Below are 23536 nucleotides of genomic sequence, written 5' to 3'. Positions count from 1 at the left end.
ATGCCCCTCTCAGGGTGAGAATCTGGCTTAGAGCCAGAAAACAAAGGCAAAATCCCCCTCCATTCCCTTTGTGTTGCACCCAGGTGCAGTTCCTCCTTGCAACCCTTCTAGAAAAGTCCCTACGTGCGGTATAACCTTACCTGCTGCCATGTCTTCAAAGGTCTTTGTGGAGGCCTAGCCAGTGCAGCAATGTATCTTTTTTTTGGCTGCACCCCTTGCATTGGAAGTATGGAGTCTTAACCACTGAACCGCCAGGGAAGTCCCTGCAGCAATGTATCTCAACACATCTTCCCTGGCCTCCCGTTTTTTCCCCCCGCTCTCACCAGCCTGGGCTTGCACCTCCTAAATAAATCATTAGAACCATTAACTTTACTCTGCTTCCTAGCCAACAGTTTTCTAGAAAGATCTGCTGTTAGTACTGGGTGTCTTTGGGCATTTTTTCTCCTCCAGGCCTCAGAAGCACGTTTCATACAAATGAAAGGGTTGACTTTTACGTGCCAGAGGGCTCTATCATTTGACATGTAATTCATGTGACCCAGTTCCTCTCTCCTGTGTCCACCTATGTGTCTGGGGAATCTAAATCTACCAAGAAGCAACAAATACAATTGTTAAGAAAGCTCTGGAGGTAGACTGAATTTGAGTTCTAGCTCCTTGGTCCTCATTCTTCCTGACTGTGTGACCCTGAGCAAGTGACTTGGCCTCTCTGAACCTCAAGCTCCTCCTATGTAAAACGTGGTAACAGTATGTATTTCTGTATAATCATGAGGACTAGATGACTTAATTCAAATAAAGTAGGTAGAACAGTGCTCTTAAAAAGCATTCAATAAATGTTATGTTTAATAATATACCTGCCCTACCTCTGACAGAGAAGGGGTACAGGAGTCTAGGGAAATTACCAGGTCCCTACCACTGACCCACTGAAGTTTAGAAACTTTAGGCAACACCACTCCTTCCAAAGTACTTTTATTAAAAAAAAAAAAAAATTACAAACAATCAAAAAACAAAAACAGAAACAAAAAAGCACCACAAAACCCGCCTTTCTTTTAAATAATGTGGCATGGAGCAGTTTGGTTTCCACCCTATTGCACGTGGTCCGGCCTGGTCATGAATCAGGAGGCTGCTTGGATTGCGGTCCTATGAAGGAGGTGGGGTTCAGCCTGTGGGGAGGAGGCCAGCCCCTCCCACTACCTGGAGGTGCAAGAGGCAGAGGCTGGGTTTCCATAGCAACCAGGCGCACATCCCTGTCATCCTTTGACAGGCCCAAACTATCTTCCCTGAGGCCCCAGTGGACACAAGGGGAGTAGGAAATGGAGGGAAAGACAGGAGAAATGTGGAAGTGGGAAACCAGACTCCCAGAAACAGAGTCTCATTAAGGCATTTGGAAAAGATAAATTAATTCAGGAAGACCCACCTTCACAGAAGGTTGAGATAACCAGACACACACATACATGCGAGACAATTTGGAACCCTGAAATGGGAGGAAGGAGGCCACAGCCACTGCTTAGAGCCCCCATCAAAACACACACACACACACACACACACACACACACAGAGCTGCATCCAGAGATTCAGCCCACCAAGGCTGCGATGAGGAAGGGCCCTCCTCCAACAAAGTTTTAGGATCCCAGAATGATTTCCATGATGTGATCTAGTTCATTCCACTCCCAGGACCCTGGGGCACAGAAAAGGTTGTGAGGAGGCTCTGGTGGAGCCAGTGAAGGCTCCTTCTCCACTGCAGATGTGTCAATGTCCAGGAAGAAGTCATCCAGGCCAGAGTCCCCCAGGTACCGGGAGCTCAGAGCTTCTAAGAAGACTGGATCGGGCTGGGACAGCACTTCATTCTGGGGGCCTGGGGGAGCCACTGGATTCTGAGGGGGCTCGGTCTCATCCATGGAGGTCTCCAGCTCCCTGAGAATAGAGCCGATGGTCGCCGACAGGGAGAAGTCCTCCTCGCCCAGGAAGAGGGGCTCTGGGGGCAGGGCAGGTGCAGGAGTCAGGCAAAGCGCAGCTTGGAGCTGCTGGAGGGTATTGTGGATGAGGACATGCCTGCGAAGGCTGGGTGCTCGGGGGCCCAGGCTTCGCTGGACTTTGTCGAGGGAGATACGGAGCAGGGCTTGCTGGTAGCTCCGCAGGCCTGCAGGACCCCAGTCCCACTTCTCATCCTCCTCTTCCTCCTCCAGATCTGAGTGTTTCCTCTTCAAGCCTCCTACCATGATGCCCTGAGGAGGGAAGAGGGGCAAGTTAGACACACCAGGGCTAGTTCAAACCCTGAATCTCCTGTACGGTTGTTGTTGATTTGTAATGATCCAAACTTCAGTTTCTGCATCTATAAAATGGAGATAGCATGAATCCCACAAGGCTAAGGAGGAGAGTAAATGTATATGATTAAGAAAACAAGATCTGGAACTTCCCTCATGGCACAGTGGTTAAGAATCCACCTGCCAATGCAGGGGACACGGGTTCGAGCCCTGGTCCAGGAAGATCCCACATGCCGCAGAGCAACTAAGCCTGTGCACCACAACTACTAAGCCTGCGCTCTAGAGCCCGTGAGCCACAACTACTGAGCCTGCGTGCCACAACTAATGAAGCCTATGGGCCCGTAGCCTGTGCTCCACAACAAGAGAAGCCACAGCAATGAGAAACATGTACCACAACAAAGAGTAGCCCCCGCTTGTCACAAGTAGAGAAAGCCTGCGCACAGCAACGAAGACTCAACGCAGCCAAAAATAAATAAATTAATTTAAAAAAAGAAAAGAAAAGAAAACAAGATCTGGGGGGCTTCCCTGGCAGTCCAGTAGTTAAGACTTTGCCTTCCAATGCAGGGGGTGCAGGTTCGGTCCCTGGTTGGGGAGCTAAGACCCCACATGCCTCGCGGCCAAAAAAAAAGAAAAAAGAAAAAGAAAACCGTAAAACAGAAGCAATATTGTAACAAATTCAGTAAGGACTTTAAAAATGATCCACATCAAAAAAAAAAAAATCTGGACTTAAACAGCTGGGTTTGAATCCCACTTACTGGCCCATGTGGGCTCAAATAGTGAATTTACCTCCTTGAGACTCAACCTCATCTGCAAAATGAGGATACTAACTCAAGTCCCCCTAAATCTTAAAGCTGTTCTTTCCACAATACCCTTCTTCAAATGTGACATACACAAGACAGGGGTTGAGTACAGAGACCTGGCCTCAAAGCAGAAAATCCTGGGTTTGAATTCTGCCTTTCAGACTGCTAAGCTGTGTGATCTCGGGAAGTAATGTGACATTACACAGTTAATGAACTAGAGTTAGTTGCCATTTATTCATTCGATATTTTGAGTGCCTACTATATCCCAGCCACCTGGAGCCCTGTAAGGGCACCTACCTATGGACACTCTTCTTTCACAGGGAAGATGTTTCTCTGTCCATGCCCCCTCGCTAACTAACATGGGAGCGCGCCCAATGACAGTGAAGGAGCCTCCCGCACGCCCTCGCGGGTGCCTTCAGATTCTCCCCGTGCGGCTCACACCGCAGGAAAACTTGTTAGAACTCGACTCAAGCCAAGCCCCGCCCCTACCGGCCCATCCAACCAGGCGTCGGCCCTCTACAGGCCCCGCCCCCTTACGGAGTCGCCTTTCGGCATTCAGACACGCCCCAATTTGGCCCAGAGGCTTCTGGGAAATGTGGGCCAATAGCCGCCAGGTACGTGCACTGACGTTGAGCATGCACTACAATTCCCGGAGGGCTCCGCACGCCGCAGGGACTAGCCTTCCCCGCCCTCCCCCAGGGCATGCGCAGAGGGGCCCGCAGTACGTGGGGGAAGGGAACCCGAACGTCCAGTGACCGGGCGCCTGCCGAGCTCCGCCCTCCACCGCCTCCAGGGCGGAGGGTCTGAGCTCCAAGCCCGGAACACCCCTCCCCCACTCCAGACTCCGGCTGTGAAACTGCTTTTCTTTGGACCGCAGAAGGTCCTGGATTTTCCCCTCAAACTGCCCTCGGGTCCAGAGACCCAGACCCCAACACAATGCTCAAAGATTTACAAATGCTCTACGACGCACTCCGTTCGGGACACTAGGTATCTCAATTTTGAGACTTTTCCCGTCAACTTCCCCTATTCTCCCGTCTTTCAAACGCTTCTCGACTTCACCTCCAGTCCTCCCCTCTGGCTCCAATACCTGACAGGGAACTCTCCCCAGCACCCCCTCTCCGACACGGCGTCTTGGAGACCAACAGTCCTTGCCCCTGGTTCTCGCGCTTCTCCAAATGCCTGGGGTCCCAGCCCAACCCCTCACACCTTTTCCTGAACACTAGAATCCCGAATTCAACCCGTCCCGGAGGCCCGAATTGTCCTAATCTTCAGATTTCCTACCCCAAAAGTTCCTTCTCTAGTTTTCTTGCTTCTCCAAACACCCCATGTCCCAGCTTCAAACTCCCTTCACTTGAAGATCCTGCCCCCCAAACTTCGCCTTCTGTCCAGGATCTCGAAACTCCGGTCCCTAGCCCTCCCCTTAATCTGCGCCCCCTACTCCCGCCAGTACCCCGCCTCCGCAACTCTCGGAGGCGCGCCTCCACCTCCCGCCACCCAAAGCAGATCCCAAGCCAGGCAGCCACACCTCACCTCAGCTACCAGGTTCGCAAGGACCACCTCCGGGAACGCCCGCGGCTTTGCGACCCTCCAGTGCTGGGTAGGGCCCTCGCTCACCTCCCCGGGGACTCTCAGTCTGGCCTCAGGCCCACCCAGCTCAGCCCGGGAGCCAAGCCGCGAGCCACGATTGGCTGGAGTGCTGCCCGCCGCGGGGCGAGAACTAGTTGGGCGGGGCCACCAGGCCGTCGCCAGGATACGCCCCACCGGTCCTCCCCTCCCTTGCTCCGCGGACCATTTAAAGGATTGCAACTCGCTGGGAGGCGGAGCCACGTCTCTAGAGTGGAGGGGATATCAACGCTGTTTCTTACAACTCAGTTACTATCCTTGCTCTGATATCATTATTGCTCTCTACGCTCTCTATATACCAGCTTGGACCGCGTCGCGGAGCAAGAGTGGCTCGCACTCCCCACTCCAACCCGTTTTCTGTACGGGCGGGGCTGAGCCTCTCGCTGAGGCCGCGCCCCCTGGGTTCCGAGGGCGGACGCTGCGGGGCGGAGGAGGATGACGCACTGAAGACCAGCCAATAGTTTGGCGTGGCCTATGTTGCCTGGGCGATCGCAACCCCGCCCTTTCACCGCCCCTGTCCTTCTGCCCCCCACACTTTACCCCGCGGCCTTATTCTTATAAGGACTTTAACGCAGCGTATCCTCTGGTGGTGTCTCATACATCCTCCTGACGCCCCATCCTTCCTCTCTCAGGGTGGCAACCCCTGCTGCTGGAAACTGGTTCATGGCTCCCTACTGTCCTGGGGACAAAGTCCAAACTCATATTTTTGCTTCAAAGCCCTTCAGGTCTGGCCTGATACACACTCCTCCTTGCTCCCAGCAATCCTGCCACACCGATTGACTTTCAGGTTTTCTAAAATGGCTTCAAGTGCTCTCCACCACCATGAACACAGAGTTCTGTTTTCCTTCCTGCCTTATCCCCAGTGTTTACAACAATCCCAGGTACATAACAAGTTCTCAAAAATGAAAAAATAAAAGGCCTCTGGATCTTTCAACTTGCTTCCCCATCCTGAAAATACACCCTCAATTCCCAGAACCCAGAATTCTCATCAGAACTCATCTCAAAGGATTCCTCCTCTCAGAAGACCTCCCTAAGGCTCCAGGATGAGTTAGGACCCATTCTGGACTCCCATGGTGTCCTGTGCTTCCTCTACCTTGGCGTTGACTCCTCTGCCCCTGCTTCCCCCATATTGGCCCTGGGCTGTCTCTGTCTGGACTGTGGGCCTCCTGAGGACATGTACCAAGGTTATCTCAGTCACCCACTGCTTGGTCCACAGCATCACCTAGCACAGAGCTAGACACAAAGCAGGCACTCAGTGAAAGTTTGTTAAATGCCCAGACAATGTGACAGAAAGAAATAAAGAGGGAAGAAATAAAACAGTGCTAGTGCCCTGAAAGCCTGAACCAGCATTGCCTCACCTCCACAAGTTGTCACCAAGGGGCAGAGGAGGCAGTTTTCTCCAGGCCACCCCTGGGAAGGAAGGTTTAAGGCTCCTCAGACCAGTTCTCATCAGTTGGAATGTGTTAACCAAGTCACCCAGCTGTCTGCAGAAGCAGTACATGATTGGAATGGATTGGGGGGGGGGGGCGGGGGAGGGTATGGAGGGGAGAGAGCACTGGCTTGCTCAGGCCTGGGAAAGGTGTTTCTAGGGAATAAAGGTAAATTCCAAAGAGGGACATGATGAGGAAGGGGCAATTCTTCCCCTTCCCCCTCTCAGACTTGCTCCTCCAGGGTTTCCTTCTCAGGGTGGCCCCCGTAAAACCCCATCTCCAGGATATAGCCCTAGGCTTCCTTCTAGATTCCTCCCTCCCCTCCCCTCCCCAACGAACTGTCCACTCAGGCTCCCTCCTGCCCACTCTCCCTTCTCTGCCTCTGGGCACCCCTTGGGTTCCCAGCCTCCACTCTCTCATCCTCTGACCCACCTTCACACAGTAGCCAAGGGAAGCTTTACAAAACACAAACCTGACTGTCCCCTCCCCACCTCTCCCCTGCTCCACTCCTTGCATATCACCTTAGACTAAAGCTTAAACTTTCTACAATGACCCTGGACAGTTTAGTGTCCTTCGAACAGCCTCTTGGGGCTGGTTGCTTCTCTCCTCTGAGCAAAGTGTTATTAACTGTAGAGGATAGATTTTAGTTCTTCAAAGGGGCTATGTGCTCTCCAGCCTAATGGCCTTTGCTCATGTGGTATCTTCTGCCCAATATGCTATCATTCCTTAGAACCTTCTCCTGGCTCATTCTCACCACACGAGGTTTCAGGTGGGACATCCCCTCTTCCACAGAACCCTGCTCACTCCTCAAGCTGGGTCCCCGAGCCCTCTGTACTTCCTCTATCAGAGTCCTGGCCACTCTGTGTTGTCACTGACAGGGGAAGGGGCTGTCTTCCCCACTGGACAGTGACATCTGTGAAGGCAGGGTCACCACTGGGTCCTCAGTCACAACTGGGTCCCCAGCACAGGACCAAGCGAGGAAATGAATGAATGAATACCCAGAAAATCTCACACAGAGGCAGACAGAGACACCGAGACACCCAGATAGAGCCAGAGAGAGGAAGAGTCACAGAGGTGGGTACTCTAAAATAATTTGAAGCTCTTGGCTCAAGATTTATTGCTCCCTTCCTTTGTTATCTATTTCCTGGGATGCTGTCCTCCTGGACGGGGCCAGAGCCCTAGTCGTACTGATGGGAGGGGTAGGTGCTGTGCCCATTGTACTCATCGGTGGTGAGGCAGCGCAGCATGAAGTGGCCCAGGTCGTGTTTGGAGATGACCCTCGAGGGCCCTCGTCCATCCAGGGTCACTGAGTAGGCCCCAGTCAGCGGTTGGTCTCCTGCAAGGTAAAGACAAAGGGACTGGGTAAATCAGATGTCCTTTCCCCTCCTGCAACCAACGTGTGATCACTTCAATGATCATCCCAGGGTGTCTACAGTGTGCCCAGCCCAGATGGTATAAGAGCCAACAATGTATGCAACCCTTCTCACGTGCAGGACACTAACCTGTACCCTTTACTTCATTCACTCGCTAAGTGAGGATTTTTGGGGGGGGGGGGCACGGCATGCAGAATTTCTCTGACCAGGTATCAAACCCTTGCCCCCTGCAGTGGAAACGCGGAGTCTTAACCACTGTACCACCAGGGAAGTCCCATTCGCCAAATTCTTATTGATGACTTATTATATGTCAGGTGCTGGGCACACTGGAAGGGACAAAACAGATATGAATCCCTGCCCTCAGCATTCAGACAGTCACTAGGAAAAGGCAACTAATAAGATAAGAAAGTAAAATAGACAATATATTAGGTGGTGAGAAATAAAGCAGAGAATGGGCTAGAAACTATTATTAATTCTATTTTACAAGTGGGCAAATTGAGTCTTGGAGAGAGGAAGTTATGTCCCATGGGTGCAGAGGGTGACTTCACAGTGGCAAAGGCTACAGTTGCTCTGTGCCCCCCTCCCCCTCCCCCACCATGACCTGGCTGTTACCAGGGCATCTAGCGCGTGTATTCTGACAGTGACCAACTTAACTTAGGAGCAACTGCAGCATACCAGCGCAGAGGCAACCTGGAATCATATGCAATAAGAAACACACACCCTCACCCATGTGGCAATCCTGCCAAAAATTTTTAATCTGAGTCTGTAAGAAAATAACTACAGAAATCCAGAACGTGGGATATTTTAAAAGACACCTGGGATAACCAAGTCCTACTGTATTGCACAGGGAACTACAGTCAATGTCCTGGGATAAACCATAAAGGAAAAGAATATTAGAAAGACTGTATATATATGCTAAAAACAAAAAAACAAAAAAACACCAGGCCTGTTATGTTTCATGTTATGAAAAACATTAAAAAAAAAAAAGGATATGGAGGATTGTTCCAGGTTAAATATGACGTAGCGACTAAACACAACACATGATCCTGGATTGGATCCTGATGTTTTTCGTTTGTTTGTTTTGCAGTACGCGGGCCTCTCACTGCTGTGGCCTCTCCCGTTGTGGAGCACAGGCTCCGGACGCGCAGGCTCAGCGGCCATGGCTCACGGGCCCAGCCGCTGTGCGGCATGTGGGATCCTCCCGGACCGGAGCACGAACCCGTGTCCCCTGCGTCGGCAGGCGGACTCTCAACCACTGCGCCACCAGGGAAGCCCTGGATCCTGATTTTGAGGGGAGGGGGAGGTTGGAAGATATTTTTTGGCAGTTGGAGAAATCTGAATATGGGCTGGATACTAAATGATGTGGTAGAGTTAATGTCAATTCCCTTGGTGCAGTAACAGTACTGTGGTTCGTATCTAAATCTTTCTTCTTGGAAGATGCCTATCAAGAGGTTCTAGGAGTAGAGTGTGTCGATGTCTGCAACCTACTTTCAAATGGTTCAGCCAAAAAAAAAAAAAGAAAGAAACATAAAAATATAAAAATACACACTTATTTTAAATATATATATACATTACATATGTATTCACATATATACAAATACCATTAGATGCATGCATAGATAGATAGGTAGATAGATAGATAGATAGATAGATAGATAGGGAAAGCAAAAAGGCCAAAATGTTAACAAGTGAACCTAGATGAAGGGTTTATGGGTATTCACAAACCTTTAATTTCTTTGACTTTTCTGGAGGTTTCAAAGTTTTCATACACGTACAATAAAAGGACTGAGACTTCCCTCGTGGTCCAGTGGTAAAGAATCCGCCTTCCAATGCAGGGGACACGAGTTCCATCCCTGGTGGGGGAACTAAGATCCCACATGCCGCAGTGCAACTAAGCCCGCGCCACAACTACTGAGCTCTCGCGCCTCAACGAGAGAGACGGCGTGCTGCAAACTACAGAGCCCACGCGCCCTGGAGCCTGCGCGCCCCAACTAGAGAAGGGAAAAAACCCGCAGGCCACAACTAGAGAGCAACCCGAGCAGACCGCGTGCCAGAACGAATAAGACCCCGCGTGCCTCAACAAAGATCCCATGTGCCACAACTAAGACCCAACGAAGCCAAAAAAAAAAAATAAGGAAAAAAAAAATTTTTAATAAATATTTAAAAAAAGAAGAACTAAAAAAAAAACAACTTTGTGTTAAATAATTTTTAGGCATGATCTCTCTGGATATTCACTGCAAACCTGGGAAGTCAAGAAGTAATATCATGAACCCCGTTTACAGATGAGGAAACTGAGGCTCAGAGGCCACAGGCCTTAAGTCCACGACGTGCTGGGGCTGGGACTTTGCCCGGCTTCTCCACCATGCCGCTTCACCACTGATTCAGAGCTTAGGATTCTCGTCTCAACAAGAATCCTGAAGTGAACCTCAACATTGAGCTTACTTGAACCTCTGTAAGGTGTGCAGGGCTCGTCTTTCTCCAAGCAGAAGGCAGAGGGCACAGCAGAAGTGCTCATCCAGCAGGCAGGCAAATGTGAAGGAGATACAAACGCCTGGCTCTCGGGCATCCGCACTGCGGTTCCCTCATCCCAGAATGTCCTCCCTTCCCCCAGACGCTCACCTGATTCCCCCTGAGGGGAATCGTGGCCAGGCACATACTTCCTATGCAAGAGACATCATTTAGAATCCACCCCATATTCAGATTTCCCCAACTGCCAAAAAATATCTTCTGACCTCCCCCTCCCCTCAGAATCAGGATCCAGTTCAGTCGCCATGTCACCTTTAACCTGGAACAATCATTTTTTTAAAAAAAATGTTTTTCATAGCATGAAACATAACAGGCCTGGTGTCTTTTTTCTTTTTTAACATATACATATACATATACACATTCTTTTCCATTATGGTTTAGACAGGATATTGAATGCAGTCCCCTGAGGGGGGAAATCAGGTGAGTATCTGGGGGAAGGGCCATCTCCTTAGAGAGCCTCTGCTTATAGCTGAGGCTTACTCTCTTCACCGAGTTTTTTTTTTGCTTTGTTTTGTTTTGTTTTGCTGCGTTGGGTCTTTGTTGCAGCACAAGGGCTTTCTCTAGTTGTGGCGAGTGGGCTTCTCATTGCGGTGGCTTCTCTTGTTGCGGAGCACGGGCTCTAGGCGTGCGGGCTTCAGTAGCTGTGGTGCGTGGGCTCAGTAGTTGTGGTGCAGGGGCTTAGTTGTTCTGCGGCTGTTCCGTGGCATGTGTTATCTTCCCAGACCGGGGATCGAACCCGTGTCCCCTGCATTGGCAGGCGGATTCTTAACCACTGCGCCACCAGGGAAGTTCCTTCACTGAACTTTATGGTTCCTTCATTCAGTGTAGCACGACCCAACAGTAATATAGATCATCTATTTCATTTGTCTCCCCCGCTAGAAACGTAAGCCTCATGAGAGCAAAGACTACATCATTGGTACTTGTAATCGTGGCCAGGCACACACCTCCTATGCAAGAGACATTTGTAAATGCATCTCTCCCTCGGTCTGACTCTCTCTCTATGTGGATTCCAGACCTGGGAGGGGAAAAGAGGGTGTGGTTCCCTCCGCAGCACTACCTGGAGGTGAGGCATCTTCCCCGGTATTAGCTCATGGGACAAATATTTACCTAGCACCTACTACATGCCAAGCCCTGTTCTAGGCACTAGGAACACAGCTGTAATCAAAACAAGACAAAATCGGTGCTTCAAACAAAACTTCAGACTTCAAAATTCTAGTGTGGGAGACACGCGCTAAGTAAGATAAAGAAAGAAATGAGGGAATTCCCTGGTGGTCCAGTGGTTAGGACTCCACGTTTCCACAGCAGGGGGCATGGGTTCAATCCCTGATCAGGGAACTAAGATCCTGCATGCTGCATGGTGTGGCCAAATAAATGAATAAATAAATGGGTTTAAAAAAAGAAAGAAAGAGATGACGTGAAGCATAAGTCTCTGTCCGTTGAATGTGGGGCAGTCCCAGTATAACTTGCTTCTTTTTTTTTTTTCAGTATTTATTTATTTATGTATTTATTTTATTTGGCTGCACCAGGTCTTAGTTGCGGGATGTGAGATCTTTTTAGTTGTGGCGTGCATGTGGGATCTAGTTCCCTGACCAGGGGTCGAACCCGGGCCCCCTGCATTGGGAGCGTGCAGTCTTAACCACTGGACCACCAGGGAAGTCCCATAACTTGCATCTAATGAAGAGAATACAGCGGAAGCAGCCCTGAGAGATCTGATGCTAGGAAAGGCAGCATGCAGGTGTTCCAGGGACAGACAGTCTGCACCTACCACGAGCCTTGTCGTGGCTTCCTTCCACACAATTCTATTGTCAGCTACTGAGCAACGGCATGCGAAACCCCAGCAAGAAGTGCCCCCAGGGCTCCCCTGGTGGCGCAGTGGTTGGGGGTCCGCCTGCCGATGCAGGGGACACAGGTTCGTGCCCCGGTCCGGGAGGATCCCACATGCCACGGAGCGGCGGGGCCTGTGAGCCATGGCCGCTGAGCCTGCGTGTCCGGAGCCTGTGCTCCGCAACCGGAGAGGCCACAGCAGTGAGAGGCCCGCGTACCGCAAAAAAAAAAAAAAAAAAGTGCCCCCAGAGCCTAGTCAGCTCCCAGTATTGAGAGAGTCATCATAAATGAGGCTTTTTGCTTTACGTTTTAAATTTTTGGATAGTTTGTACAACAGAGATAATTGAAAAGTATGTTAGAAAGGAGATACAAATCAAGCAGGAAAGAGCATAGAAAGTGTGGGAGGAAGATTTGCAATTTTCAACTGGCCAGGGAAGGCCCAGTAAATGTTGACAGAGGACAGGAGGGGGCAGGCTGGTGGTAACCCTGCAGCTGGGTCCCCACGCACTCACCTATGTGTGGTGGCATCACAGCCACGTACTTCAGGCCCGACTCCTGCAGTATCTTGTGCATCCGGATATGGTCATCAGTCACATCCTGCAGTCTTGGGGGCACCTTGGACGGGTCCCACAGGAGGAAGGCTGGGGGGACACAGGGCAGGATCAGCCAAGGCTTGAGGACAGCCTGGCCAGGACCATAGCCCGCAGGTCTCCTGCCAGGACCAACCCCTACAGGGAGCTCACTACTGCCCCCCAGTTTCTTCAGGCGTCTCACCCTGCCTGCTCCTCTCCACTGTTACCTCCTGCCTAGACCATGGCAGCAGCCTCCTCCCTGGTCTCCCTGCCCCTGCCCCCCACCTTCTGTTCCCCCGGCACAGCCAGAGGGGGGTCAGACTCATCTGTGACCCTATCTCACTCAGGGTAAAAGCAAAGGCCCCATCAGGTCCACGAGGCCCCACCCGACCTCCTAACCCAACACTCTCCCCTTCACTCGCTCTGCTGCAGCCACACTCCCTCCCACCTCACAGCCTTTGTAAATGCTGCTCCCTCTGCTTGGAGTCCCCTTATCCTCCCACGGCTCCCTCATGTCACCTCCCTTCCCTGGGAGACACTGTGTGATGGAACAAAGGTGAGGAGTGTGGACCATGGAGACAGTGCGGTTCCACACCCCAGCTCTGCCAGCCACAGGCTGTGTGATCTCGGGTAAGGTGATGGGCCTCTCTGTGCCTCCACTCCCTTAGCTAGGAAGCAATAAGAACAGCTACTGTTCACTGAGCACCTACTATGTTCCACTGTGAATATAACTACTACTCAAAGGAGTTTTGAGAGGATTAAGTGGCATTGATCTGTAAGGCACTCAGATGGTGCCGAGCACACAGTAAGAGCTCAATAAATGCTGTTAGCATTAACTGCTCCCGTTACACACTCTGCAGCCTTCCTTTCAGCTTATTCCGGGCAACCATTTGTTTAATACCATCTCCTCATAAATTGGGAGCTCTGGGAGGGTAAAGACCCGGCCTATGTATACACAGCTCTGTCATTTCCTCCGTGATGCTCTCTCCCTGACCCTTTTCCAGGATGAGTCAGGCACCCCTCTGGGCCCCCAGAGTCCTCTAGGCTCCCCCCGAATCCTGGCCTTGACCTCTCTGCCTGTGCTTCCCCCAACCCTGGCCCTGACTGGTCACTGTTTGATGATGGCTCTGCTGCCGCTTCCCTCCTCCTTGTGAGAACCATGAGTGCAGGGCCCAGGGCTGTATTGTGTCTCTGGCCTCATCAAGGTTCAGGCACTCGGATGGTGCTCAATAAATACACAGTAACTTGGAGTGGCTCTAATGCCGCCTCGTAGGAGCCCCTGGGCTGTCTGTCCAGTACCTATCCCCCACTCTTCGGCCCCACCCTTATGACCCCGCCACCCACCCGAGGTGCAGGCCACGACCTTGTCCACGCCGTGGGCCTTCATGGCCGCCACAATGTTCTGGGCTCCCTCGGACATCACTGTGGTAGGACCTTAGAGAAGACAGAGAGTGGCTGTCACTGGTGGGCGGCGGTGGCGGCGGCGGTGGCAGGGGCGGGGCTGGGGGCGGGGTTGGCGCTGGGGGCCGAGGTGCAGGGGTGGGCCGTGGGCAGAGGGGGGGCCCAGTACTGAGGTCATTGCCGGTGCCCAGCAGCACGATGACGGCGTCCTGCCCTGCCACAGTCTTGTCCACATCGGCCGCCTGCCGGACGTCACCCACTATCACGTGGGCCGGCTGGGGCCCCTCTGAGGGCAGCCTGGAGGTGTCCCGCACCAACACTGTCACCTCAAAGCCTGCAAAGAGGGGCAGAGAGGCAGGTCAGTCGGCTTGTGGGCTGGCACTCCCAGCCTCCAGGGGCTGGGTCCTGGGGGGTGCCATGAACCCCCAAATCCATCCCGCAGGTCCCCTGTTCTGAGACAACGGTCTTCAAACATTTTCGCTGGCATACCCACAGTTGATATGCAGCTGGTTGTTAAAATAAGGTGATACCTTGATGTCGGTTCATAAATAACCTGCTCTGATGCCTCCAAGGGTCTCTTCTTCCCTTCACTCCCCACTCCTGCGACTTCTCCACCCTCCGGCAACTAAAGGGTTAACGCCTGGCACCACACTGGTCTATGCTCCCCACCCATGGTCCTGGAGCAAGCTGAGGTACAGAGAAGGGCATGAGCTGCCCAAAGGTTGTCCATCATTGGGTTTGGTTCCCCAGGTCTTACTTCTGAAGGGCTGGGTCCTGTCTTAGGGGTTACTAAACAGTTTGAACATCACTTTGGCGTGTCACCTCCCAAAAGAATTTTGCATAACTCTGTAACTCCGTGTCCCCTTTCTGACACATACCCTCCCTTTTAAAGATTACAACCAATATATTTCTTCCTTTGTTTTAAATAATGGCAAAATATATCAATGTTTATGTATATTGCAAAAACAAAATAAAATTAGTAGTTTTAGTCTCTGTTATGGACTGAATGCTTGTGTCATATGCTGAATTCATATGCTGAAGCCCAAACCCCCAATGTGATGGTATTTGGAGATGGACCCTTTGGGAGGTAATTAGATTAGATGAGGTCATGAGGGTAGGGTCCCCATAATGGAATTAGTGTCCTTATAAGAAGAGGAAGAGCAAGGCTTGCTCTCTCTCTACCATGTGAGAACACAGCAAGAAGGCGGCCATCTGCAAGCCAGGAAGAGGGCCCTCATCAGAAACCAAACCTGTCAGTACCTTGATCTTGAACTCCCCGCTCTCTAGAACTGTGAGAAACGTCTGTTGTTTAAGCAACCCGGTCTATGGCTTTTTGTTATAGTGGCCTGAGCTGATGAAGACAGCCTCTAAACAGCATTCTCATGAAAAATGAGCCAGAGCTCGTTGAAGAAATGGCTGCTTGCTGGGCCACGCCAGGGAGAGGACAAGATGAGCCTGGAACATCTTATCTTGTACCTTCAGCTGGTAAGGTGGTGTTTAAAAAGTGATGGGGTGATGTCAAGAAGACACAGAAGCCACTTGAAGGGGTTCCCACAAGGCAAATAGGGGGCAATATGATTTTTCCGGAAGAATACTGATGGCAAAGAACTGAAGTACCTCAAATATACAAAAATCTGTGAGTTCGTAATGATACTAAGAAACTTCATTGGTCATCATCGGTACCTATCAAAGGATTAATCCATTATTCTGGAAGTGATAAAGGAAACGGGAAAACAACAAAATTGTTCCATTTTTCTCTTTCTCTCTCCCCTTTTTTTTGCCACACAGCTTGTGGGATCTTAGTTCCCCGACCAGGGATTGAACCCGGGCCCTTAGCAATGAAAGCACGGAGTCTTAACCACTGGACCGCCAGGGAACGCCCCTGTGACATTTCTCTTGATAGCTGTCATCATATATGTAAACAACAAATGATTAGAAATTTGTACACTCTGGGGCAGTGATAATGATAATAATGATACATAATATTTAGAGAGCACTCACTATATGCCAGGTGCCAAATTCCTTACATTTATTAGCTTATTTAATCCTCAAAGCAACCCTGGGTTTGAATTCTGTCTGGCCCTACCACTACCTAGCTGTGACACTGGGCAAATCCCTTTACCTGTCTGGGCCTTAGGGCCTTCATTTGTAAAATGACACTCATAATAGTCTCTACCTTATAGGGTTATTGTGGGTTTAAATTACACTTCTTTTTTTTTTTTTTTGGCTGTGCCATGCAGCTTGCAGGAACTTAGTTCCCTGACCAGGGATTGAATCCAGGGCCACAGCAGTGAAAACGCTGAGTCCTAACCACTAGACCACCAGCGAACTCCCTAAATAATATTTCTAAAAGTGTAATGTAGTTGGTTGCTTTTTGACAAGGGTGCCAAGACGATTCAATGGGGCAAGTACAGTCTTCTCAACAAATGATTCAGGGACAACTTGATATCCATATGTAAAAGAATGAAGCTGGATCCCTATTACCTCACACCATATACAAAAATTAACTCAAAATGATCAAAGAACTAAATGTAAGTGCTAAAACTATAAAAACCTTAGAAGAGGGCTTCCCTGGTGGTGCAGTGGTTAAGAATCCGCCTGCCAATGCAGGGGACACGGGTTCAGGACCTGGTCCGGGAAGATCCCACATGCCGAAGAGCAACTAAGCCCGTGCGCCACAACTACTGAGACTGTGCTCGAGAGCCCCTGAGCCACAACTACTGAAGCCTGCGCGCCTAGAGCCCATGCTCCGCAACAAGAGAAGCCACTGCAGTGAGAAGCCCGCGCACTGCAACGAAGAGTAGCCCCTGCTCACTGCAACTAGAGAAAGCCCGCGCACAGCGACGAGACCCAACACAGCCCAAAATAAATAGAATAAAATAATTTAATTTAAAAAAATCTTAGGGGCTTCCCTGGTGGCGCAGTGGTTGAGAGTCCGCCTGCCGATGCAGGAGACGCGGGTTCGTGCCCCGGTCCGGGAGGATCCCACGTGCCGCGGAGCGGCTGGGCCCGTGAGCCATGGCCACTGAGCCTGCGCGTCCGGAGCCTGTGCTCCGCAACGGGAGAGGCCACAACAGTGAGAGGCCCGCGTACCGCAAAAAAAAAAAAAAAAAAAAAAAAAAAATCTTAGAAGAAAACATAGGCATAAATCTTTGCATCTTTGGATTAGGCAATGGTTTCCTAGCTATGACACCAAAAGCACACGCAACAGAAGAAAAAATAGATACACTGGACATCATCAAAATTAAAAATTGTTGTGCTTCCAAGGACACTATTAAGAAAGTGAAAAGACAACCCACAAAATGGGAGAAAAGTTTTGCAAATCATATATCTGATAAGAGACTTGTATTTAGAATATATAAAGAACAGCTACAACTTGATAACAAAAGATGAATATTAAAAGCTGGGCAAGGACTTCCCTGGTGGCCCAGTGGGTAGGATTCCACAATCCTAATGCAGGGGGCCCGGGTTCAATCCCTGATCTGGGAACTAGATCCCGCAAGCCGCAACTAAGAATTAGCATGTTGCAACTAAGAAGTCCGCATGCTGCAACTAAAAGATCCCACGTGCCACAACCAAAAAAATAAATAAATAAACAAAGATCCTGCATGCCTCAACGAAGACCCTGCATGCTGCAACTAAGACCCGGCACAGCCTAAATAAATAAATTAATTAATTAAAAAAAAAAAAAAGCTGGGCAAAAGATCTGAATAGACATTTCTCCAAAGAGGTTATACAAATGGCCAATAAACACATGAAATGATACTCAATATCATTAGCCATCAGGGAAACGCAAATCAAAACCACAGCAAGATCCCATTTCACACCCACTAGGATGGCCATAATCAAAAAGACATAATAAATGTTTATGTGCATGTGGGGAAACAGGAACCCTCATACATTGCTGATGGGAATGCTGAATGATACACCTGCTCTGGAAGATAATCTGGCAGTTCCTCAGAAGGTTAAACACATTGTTACCACGTGACCCAGCAATTCCACTCCTAAGAATATGCCAAAGAGAAATGAAAACATCTGTTCACACAAAACTCATACGTGAATGTTCATACAGGCATTACTCATCATAGCCAAAAAGTGGAAACAACCCAAATTTCCATCAACTGAATGGATAAATAAAATGTGGTATATCTAAACAATGTAATCATATTCAACAATAAAAAGAAATGATACACATGCTACGATATGGATGAACTTTGAAAAAACAATTTTTTTGCTAAGTGAAAGAAGTCAGTCATAAAGAGCCACATAGCGTATGATTCCATTTATATGAAAGGTTCACAACAGGCAAATCCATATAAACAAAAAGCAGGTGAGTGGTTGCCTAGGGCTGGAGAAGGGGTTGAGCAGGAAAACAGGTAGTGACTTCTAAGGGTTTCTTTTGGTGGTGATGAAAATGTTCTAAACTGATCGTGGCGAGGTTTGCAGCAGTCTGTGAATATGCTAAAAACCACTGAACTGTATACTTTAAGTGGGTGAATTGTATGGTATGTGAATGATATCTTTAAAAAGCTGCTATTTTAAAAATGCAAAATGAAAACAAATGAAAAGATGAGAAGAGTGTCTGGCACAGGAAAGAGCATTATATGGGTGTTGGTTGTTACTGTACCTTTTCACTATCTCACAATTTTTTTTCCCGTCCTGGTCTAGTATTCCCTGGGCTCCCGGCCTCTCTCAACCCCTCCAACCCATATTTCACATGGTAGCCAGGTAGAGCTTTCCACTGTTATATGAAAGTGCCCTTGGCTCAGATCCCTCCCCTGACCCCCCAGTGCCCTGAGACAGCCATGTTCCTTATGGCAGACTTCAAGGCCCCCCAGGATATGGCCTCTCCTCTCTCAACTGTGCTGGAGCCATGGCCCTTTTCACACACTGAACTTCTTTCAGTTCCTCAAATGCATCATGCTGTTTCCTGCCTCCTGGCCTTTGCACATGCCCCTCTGCCTGGAGCACCCTTACCCTCTTTCCCCAGAACCCCCAGCCAATTGTGCTTCCTCTGTCATGGCCCTACTTATGCTGACCTGGAATCAAGCAAGGGCCTTGTGGGTCCAGGGACTGTGACATATTCGCCACCATCTCCCTGACTTTTTTTTTTTTTTTTTTTTTTTGCGGTATGTGGACCTCTTACTGTTATGGCCTCTCCCGTTGCGGAGCGCAGGCTCCGAAAGCGCAGGCTCAGCGGCCATGGCCCACGGGCCCAGCCTCTCCGCGGCATGTGGGATCCTCCCGGACCGGGGCACGAACCCGCGTCCCCTGCATCGGCAGGCGGACCCTCAACCACTGCGCCACCAGGGAAGCCCTCCCTGACTTTTATATCAACACAAAAGCACACAATATACTGTCCCACGGACCTGGGTTCGAACTCTGGCTCCACCTTTTTTTTTTTTTTTTTGGCTGAGCCGGGCATGTGGGATCTTTGTTCCCTCACCAGGGATCGAACCTGTGCCCCCTGCAGTGGAAGTGCAGAGTCTTAACCACTGGACTGCAAGGGAAGTCCCAGCTCCACTTACTGGCTGAGGAACCTCAGGAAATACCTTCCCTGACTGGCCCTCGGTCTCCTCCCTAGAGTGAAAATCACAATCCCTAGCATCCCCATCCTGTGTGACCACCTTTCATAAGGGAATGACACCTGTGCTGCCCTCACACACATCAGGGAGCAATGGGAGCTTTCACGATGCCACCGCATGCACTGGTTAATTACCACTGTATTAGTTAAAACGGACCCTAGTAAATCGTGGGTATTTTGGAGGAGAAACGTTCTTACGGACAGTGAGAGCTCTGACACAGGCCCAGCACAAGAGTGCCTGTTAATGGTACATCATTGGTGATTAGTGACATTTATTGAGGGTCTCCTAGGGAATTCCCTGGCAGTCCAGTGGTTAGGATTCCACAGTCTCACTGCTGAGGGCCCAGGTTCAATCTTCAATCCTTGGTTGGGGACCTAAAATCTCACAGGTTGTGTGGCACAGCCAAAAAAAAAAAAAGAGAGAGAGAGAGCCTCCTATGTGCCAAGTGCTGTGCTAAGCTCTTTCTGCAGATGAATGACGTTTTTTTCCAAAAATTTTAACACAACCCACATTTAAATTTTAATAGCAACATGTGGCTAGTGGCTACCGTACCAAACTATAGTGTTAGAATTCACAAATTTTGCCCTTTACAAAGAACAAGAGCATCTTGTTATTTCTTGTTATTTCTAAACATTTCTTTTTTTTCTTTCTTTTTGTTTAACAAATCCCTTACTTTATTTATCTTTTTCTGTTAATTTTTAATTTTGAAATAAATTCAGACCTATAGGAAGGTTGCAAGACCTAGATTCGCATATTTGCTTTATCTTTCTCTCTGTGTATATATAAAATATACACATAACATGTATAATTATACATGTGTATAAAGTGTTTTCCTAACGATGTGAGAGTCAGTTGTAGAGATCATGCCCCTTTTAAGCTTTTTTGATCTCAACCCTCCATACAAAATAGATTTCACTTCCAAACCCAGTATACACAAACCCATACATACATAATTGAAATGAAAGTTTCATAAAACCAATATTTAACATGTGACACATTCTGACACTGTTGTGACCAATTAAATATATTTCAGAACTCATTATGACCCACAGTTTGAAAAGCCCCAGATTGCAACAACCCCACAAAGTAGGTTGTATTATATGCCCATTTTGAGGATGGGGAAACTAAGGCAATTTTAGGTAATTGGGCCAGGATCACACAGCTATAATCTGAGTTCTCTCAGCCAAGGAGTGCCTATTGAGCACCAGCTATATGCTGGACACGGTTCTAAGCATTTTCCATATATTGTAATATCTCATTTAATCATCACAAGAACCCCAGGTCACGTTCTACTACTTTCATCCTCACTTTACAGATATCTAGGTACACAGATGACAAGGCCACACAGTTGTTAAGTGGCAGAGCTGGAGTTTGGAATGCAGACACACAGGCACCAGAGTCTGTGCCTGTCAGGACTCAGCCCTACAGAATCACTGAGGTAAATAAAAGCCGAGCTCATTCAAGCCCCTCCTTTTTCTGATGGGGACAGCGAGGCTCAGGTTCACTGTGGCTCTGAAGAGAGTTGTCAGAGCCACAGTGAGAAGCCGGGGACTCCCCTAGTTCTCAACGCTCCACACCCCCAGGTGCAGTCCCAGCTGTGACCAGCAGGGTGGATGAGCAGAATTTCATAGAATCCAGGATTGAGAGAAAGGTAGTAACATGGGAATCCAGCTCCTCAGGGTGACTCAGCAACTCTCAACTTCTCCCTCTTACTTCCTCCCCAGGAAATGTTTATCAGCAAATTCACTTCTCCTGTCCCTGCAAGCCAAGATCCTCACTAGGTCTTCCCAGGGAGGGGGAGAGCAGTGGGCCTAATGGGGAACTTTCAGGCCGAGTCCCTTGAAGGGAGAGCTGGGCTAGGAGACAGCTGAGAGTGGGATCCTGGCGGCCTCCACCCTTTTGGGGCAACCAGATAGTCAATATCTTCAGAGTCACCAAGGCCAGCAAGGGTGGGGTGCTATATCTGGAAGTGTCAGGCTCCGATGGGGGTTGGTTAAGTCTGGACGGTGGGGGCAGGGTACTGCTGCTTGATACTGATCCCCTTTCCTGCCCCCTTTCCTGGGGCAACTGCAAATTTTCAGTGCTCATTGACTTTTCTGGGACCCATGTGCCCAAGTCTTCACCCTTGTCTCCGTGATCTTCTTTCCATTAGGTGCTCACAGCAACCCACCCCTCAGCCTTTTCAACTTTAAGCCTTGGTGCCCAAACCAAGAGCCGGTGGACTTTTGGCAGTTAAGAGCAAGCACTGGTGGGACTTCCCTGGTGGCACAGTGGTTAAGAATCTGCCTGCCAATGCAGGGGACATGGGTTCGAGCCCTGGTCCGGGAGGATCCCACATGCGGCGGAGCAACTAAGCCCGTGCGCCACAACTACTGAGCCTGCACTCTAGAGCCCACAAGCCACAACTATTGAGCCCACGTGCTGCAACTACTGAAGCCCGCACGCCTAGAGCCCGTGCTCCACAAGAGAAGCCACCGCAATGAGAAGCTCACGCACCATGACGAAGAGTAGCCCCGCTCTCTGAAACTAGAGAAAGCCCGCGCACAGCAATGAAGACCCAACGCAGCCAAAAATAAATAAATAAATAAAATGTGGGGGGAAAGAAAAGACCCATTGGTGGTCTCAATAAAAAAAAAAACACAACAACAAACAAAGAGCAAGCACTGGGTAGAAATTCCAGCACTGCCACTTTCCAGCTCTGTGACATTGGGCAGATCACTCAGTGGGCCTCAGTTTTCTCACCTGTCAAATGACGTGATACTAGTTCCCACCCGACATGAGTACTGTACGGATTTAACACGTGCTAAGAGAGGGCAGTGCTGGGAGGCCAGCCCAGTGCCTGGCTCAGTTAAGTCCTTGCTGGGTGTGCGCAACCACCAGCACCACAATAACAACTACATTTCGTCAGAGCATTGGATTTAAACCTGTCACTACAGTCCCCTAGCCTCCTAGGGCCAGTACCTGTTCCTTGGGCTCACGTAAAATTGGACCTCACAGCGTCCCCCGTTTCTGCCCCCGTGGCCACCTGTTTTGCCCCCCTAGGTCCTCACACATCAAGGCACTCATGGCCCCAACCAGCCTCGGCCCGACCCCGTGATGCCACTTCCTAAAGTTCTGTCTGTGCACCCCGTGACACCCCCTGCCCGCCCCAGCTCATGCCTGCTTGCACCGCCTGCGCCAGAGTGGTGAGCCCGGTCCTGCCGGTGGAGCCGAAGATGGCAATCTTCTTGACGGCCATGTTGCGGGGTCGTGGCGGTGCGGGGTCGTGGGGATGCGAGGCCGCGGAGTCGCAGGACACGCGGGAACCGACTGGCTGCTAGGCCTCCCTCTCCGTCCTTCCCTAGCGGGAGAGACGGGGCGGGGCCGCTCAGAGGGCCACGCCTCAGCCAGCCTCCAGCCCCAGACTCCGGCCGAGGGGCGGGGCCATAAGGCCGCTCCTCTGGTTAAGCACGGAGTGGGCGGGGCGGGAGTCGGCTCGCCTCAGCCTGCGGCCCAGCACCGCCTTCCAGCCCGCCACTTAGACTGGGAGGCGTGGCCGTATCTGGCGGTCTACGACGGTGAACCCAGTGCCCCGCCTCCGGGCTCTAAACTCCCAGAGCGAGGCGGGGGAGCGCGGGCCACACCCACATCTCTCTCTTCCCTCAGACCTCCTCTCTCAGAGCCGCCAGGCTGATGTGGGACTCACGCTACGCCCCAAGGCCTCCTCTAGGCTACAAGGGGAAAAAGTGAGGGAGGACACTGGGTAACTGCGTGTCTATGTGCCCGTGTGGCCCTGTGTGACTGTGAATAACGCCAAAGGAGAGCATGATTGTGGGTGATACTATGTGCCATCCTCTGCGTAAAACACTGTATTACAGTATGAGATTGTGTGTGACACCACGTGTGGAAGACATTGATGCTGTTCTTCTGAGACCTTGTGGTGACACTGGGTGACAGTGTGTCAGTCTGTGATGCTGTATGCATCCATGCCGCTGGGGGATATGGTGTGAGTGTGGGACATGTGTGAGTTGTGTTATGTGGGAGTGTGTGACTCTGTTAGTGTGTGACACTGCGTGTGTCATGTAAGGTGTGTGACAACGTGCCGTCATTTGAGTGTGGCTGTGGGTGTTGACTGTTGTTGGGGTGCTATTTGTGACCTGTGACT

At 50.2% G+C, this 23536-nt stretch overlaps 2 protein-coding genes across 2 annotated transcripts; both read right to left on the bottom strand.

Annotated features, from left to right (window-relative positions):
* Nucleotides 1–947: 947 nt before the first annotated feature.
* On the bottom strand, nucleotides 948–4771 carry SERTAD3 (SERTA domain containing 3). Its single transcript, XM_059045574.2, has 2 exons — nucleotides 4589–4771; nucleotides 948–2219 (listed from the first exon to the last, which is right to left on the bottom strand). Exon 2 carries the CDS (start codon nucleotides 2211–2213, stop codon nucleotides 1617–1619), a length of 597 nt encoding a protein of 198 aa, XP_058901557.1. The 5' UTR covers nucleotides 2214–2219; nucleotides 4589–4771; the 3' UTR covers nucleotides 948–1616.
* Nucleotides 4772–7200: 2429 nt separating this feature from the next.
* BLVRB (biliverdin reductase B) lies at nucleotides 7201–22828 on the bottom strand. Its single transcript, XM_059045578.2, has 5 exons — nucleotides 22552–22828; nucleotides 13977–14141; nucleotides 13751–13840; nucleotides 12347–12475; nucleotides 7201–7447 (listed from the first exon to the last, which is right to left on the bottom strand). Exons 1-5 carry the CDS (start codon nucleotides 22628–22630, stop codon nucleotides 7290–7292), a joined length of 621 nt encoding a protein of 206 aa, XP_058901561.1. The 5' UTR covers nucleotides 22631–22828; the 3' UTR covers nucleotides 7201–7289.
* Between the last annotated feature and the right edge of the window lie 708 nt (nucleotides 22829–23536).

The sequence above is a fragment of the Kogia breviceps genome, chromosome 18 (assembly GCF_026419965.1).
Source record: "Kogia breviceps isolate mKogBre1 chromosome 18, mKogBre1 haplotype 1, whole genome shotgun sequence".
NCBI lineage: Eukaryota > Metazoa > Chordata > Mammalia > Artiodactyla > Physeteridae > Kogia > Kogia breviceps.
The sequence above is the reverse complement of the archived record's forward strand: the minus strand, read 5'-3'. Positions and strand labels throughout refer to the sequence as shown.

Coding starts and splice junctions, on each gene's coding strand:
- SERTAD3 (XM_059045574.2), bottom strand. CDS start 2,213: ATGGTAGGAGGCTTGAAGAGGAAACACTCAGATCTGGAGGAGGAAGAG.
- BLVRB (XM_059045578.2), bottom strand. CDS start 22,630: ATGGCCGTCAAGAAGATTGCCATCTTCGGCTCCACCGGCAGGACCGGG. Junction 14,142..22,551: donor GGCGCAGGCGGTGCAAGCAG/GCATGAGCTGGG, acceptor CCCTCTTTGCAG/GCTTTGAGGTGACAGTGTTG. Junction 7,448..12,346: donor TGTGATGCCACCACACATAG/GTGAGTGCGTGG, acceptor TTTACCTTGCAG/GAGACCAACCGCTGACTGGG.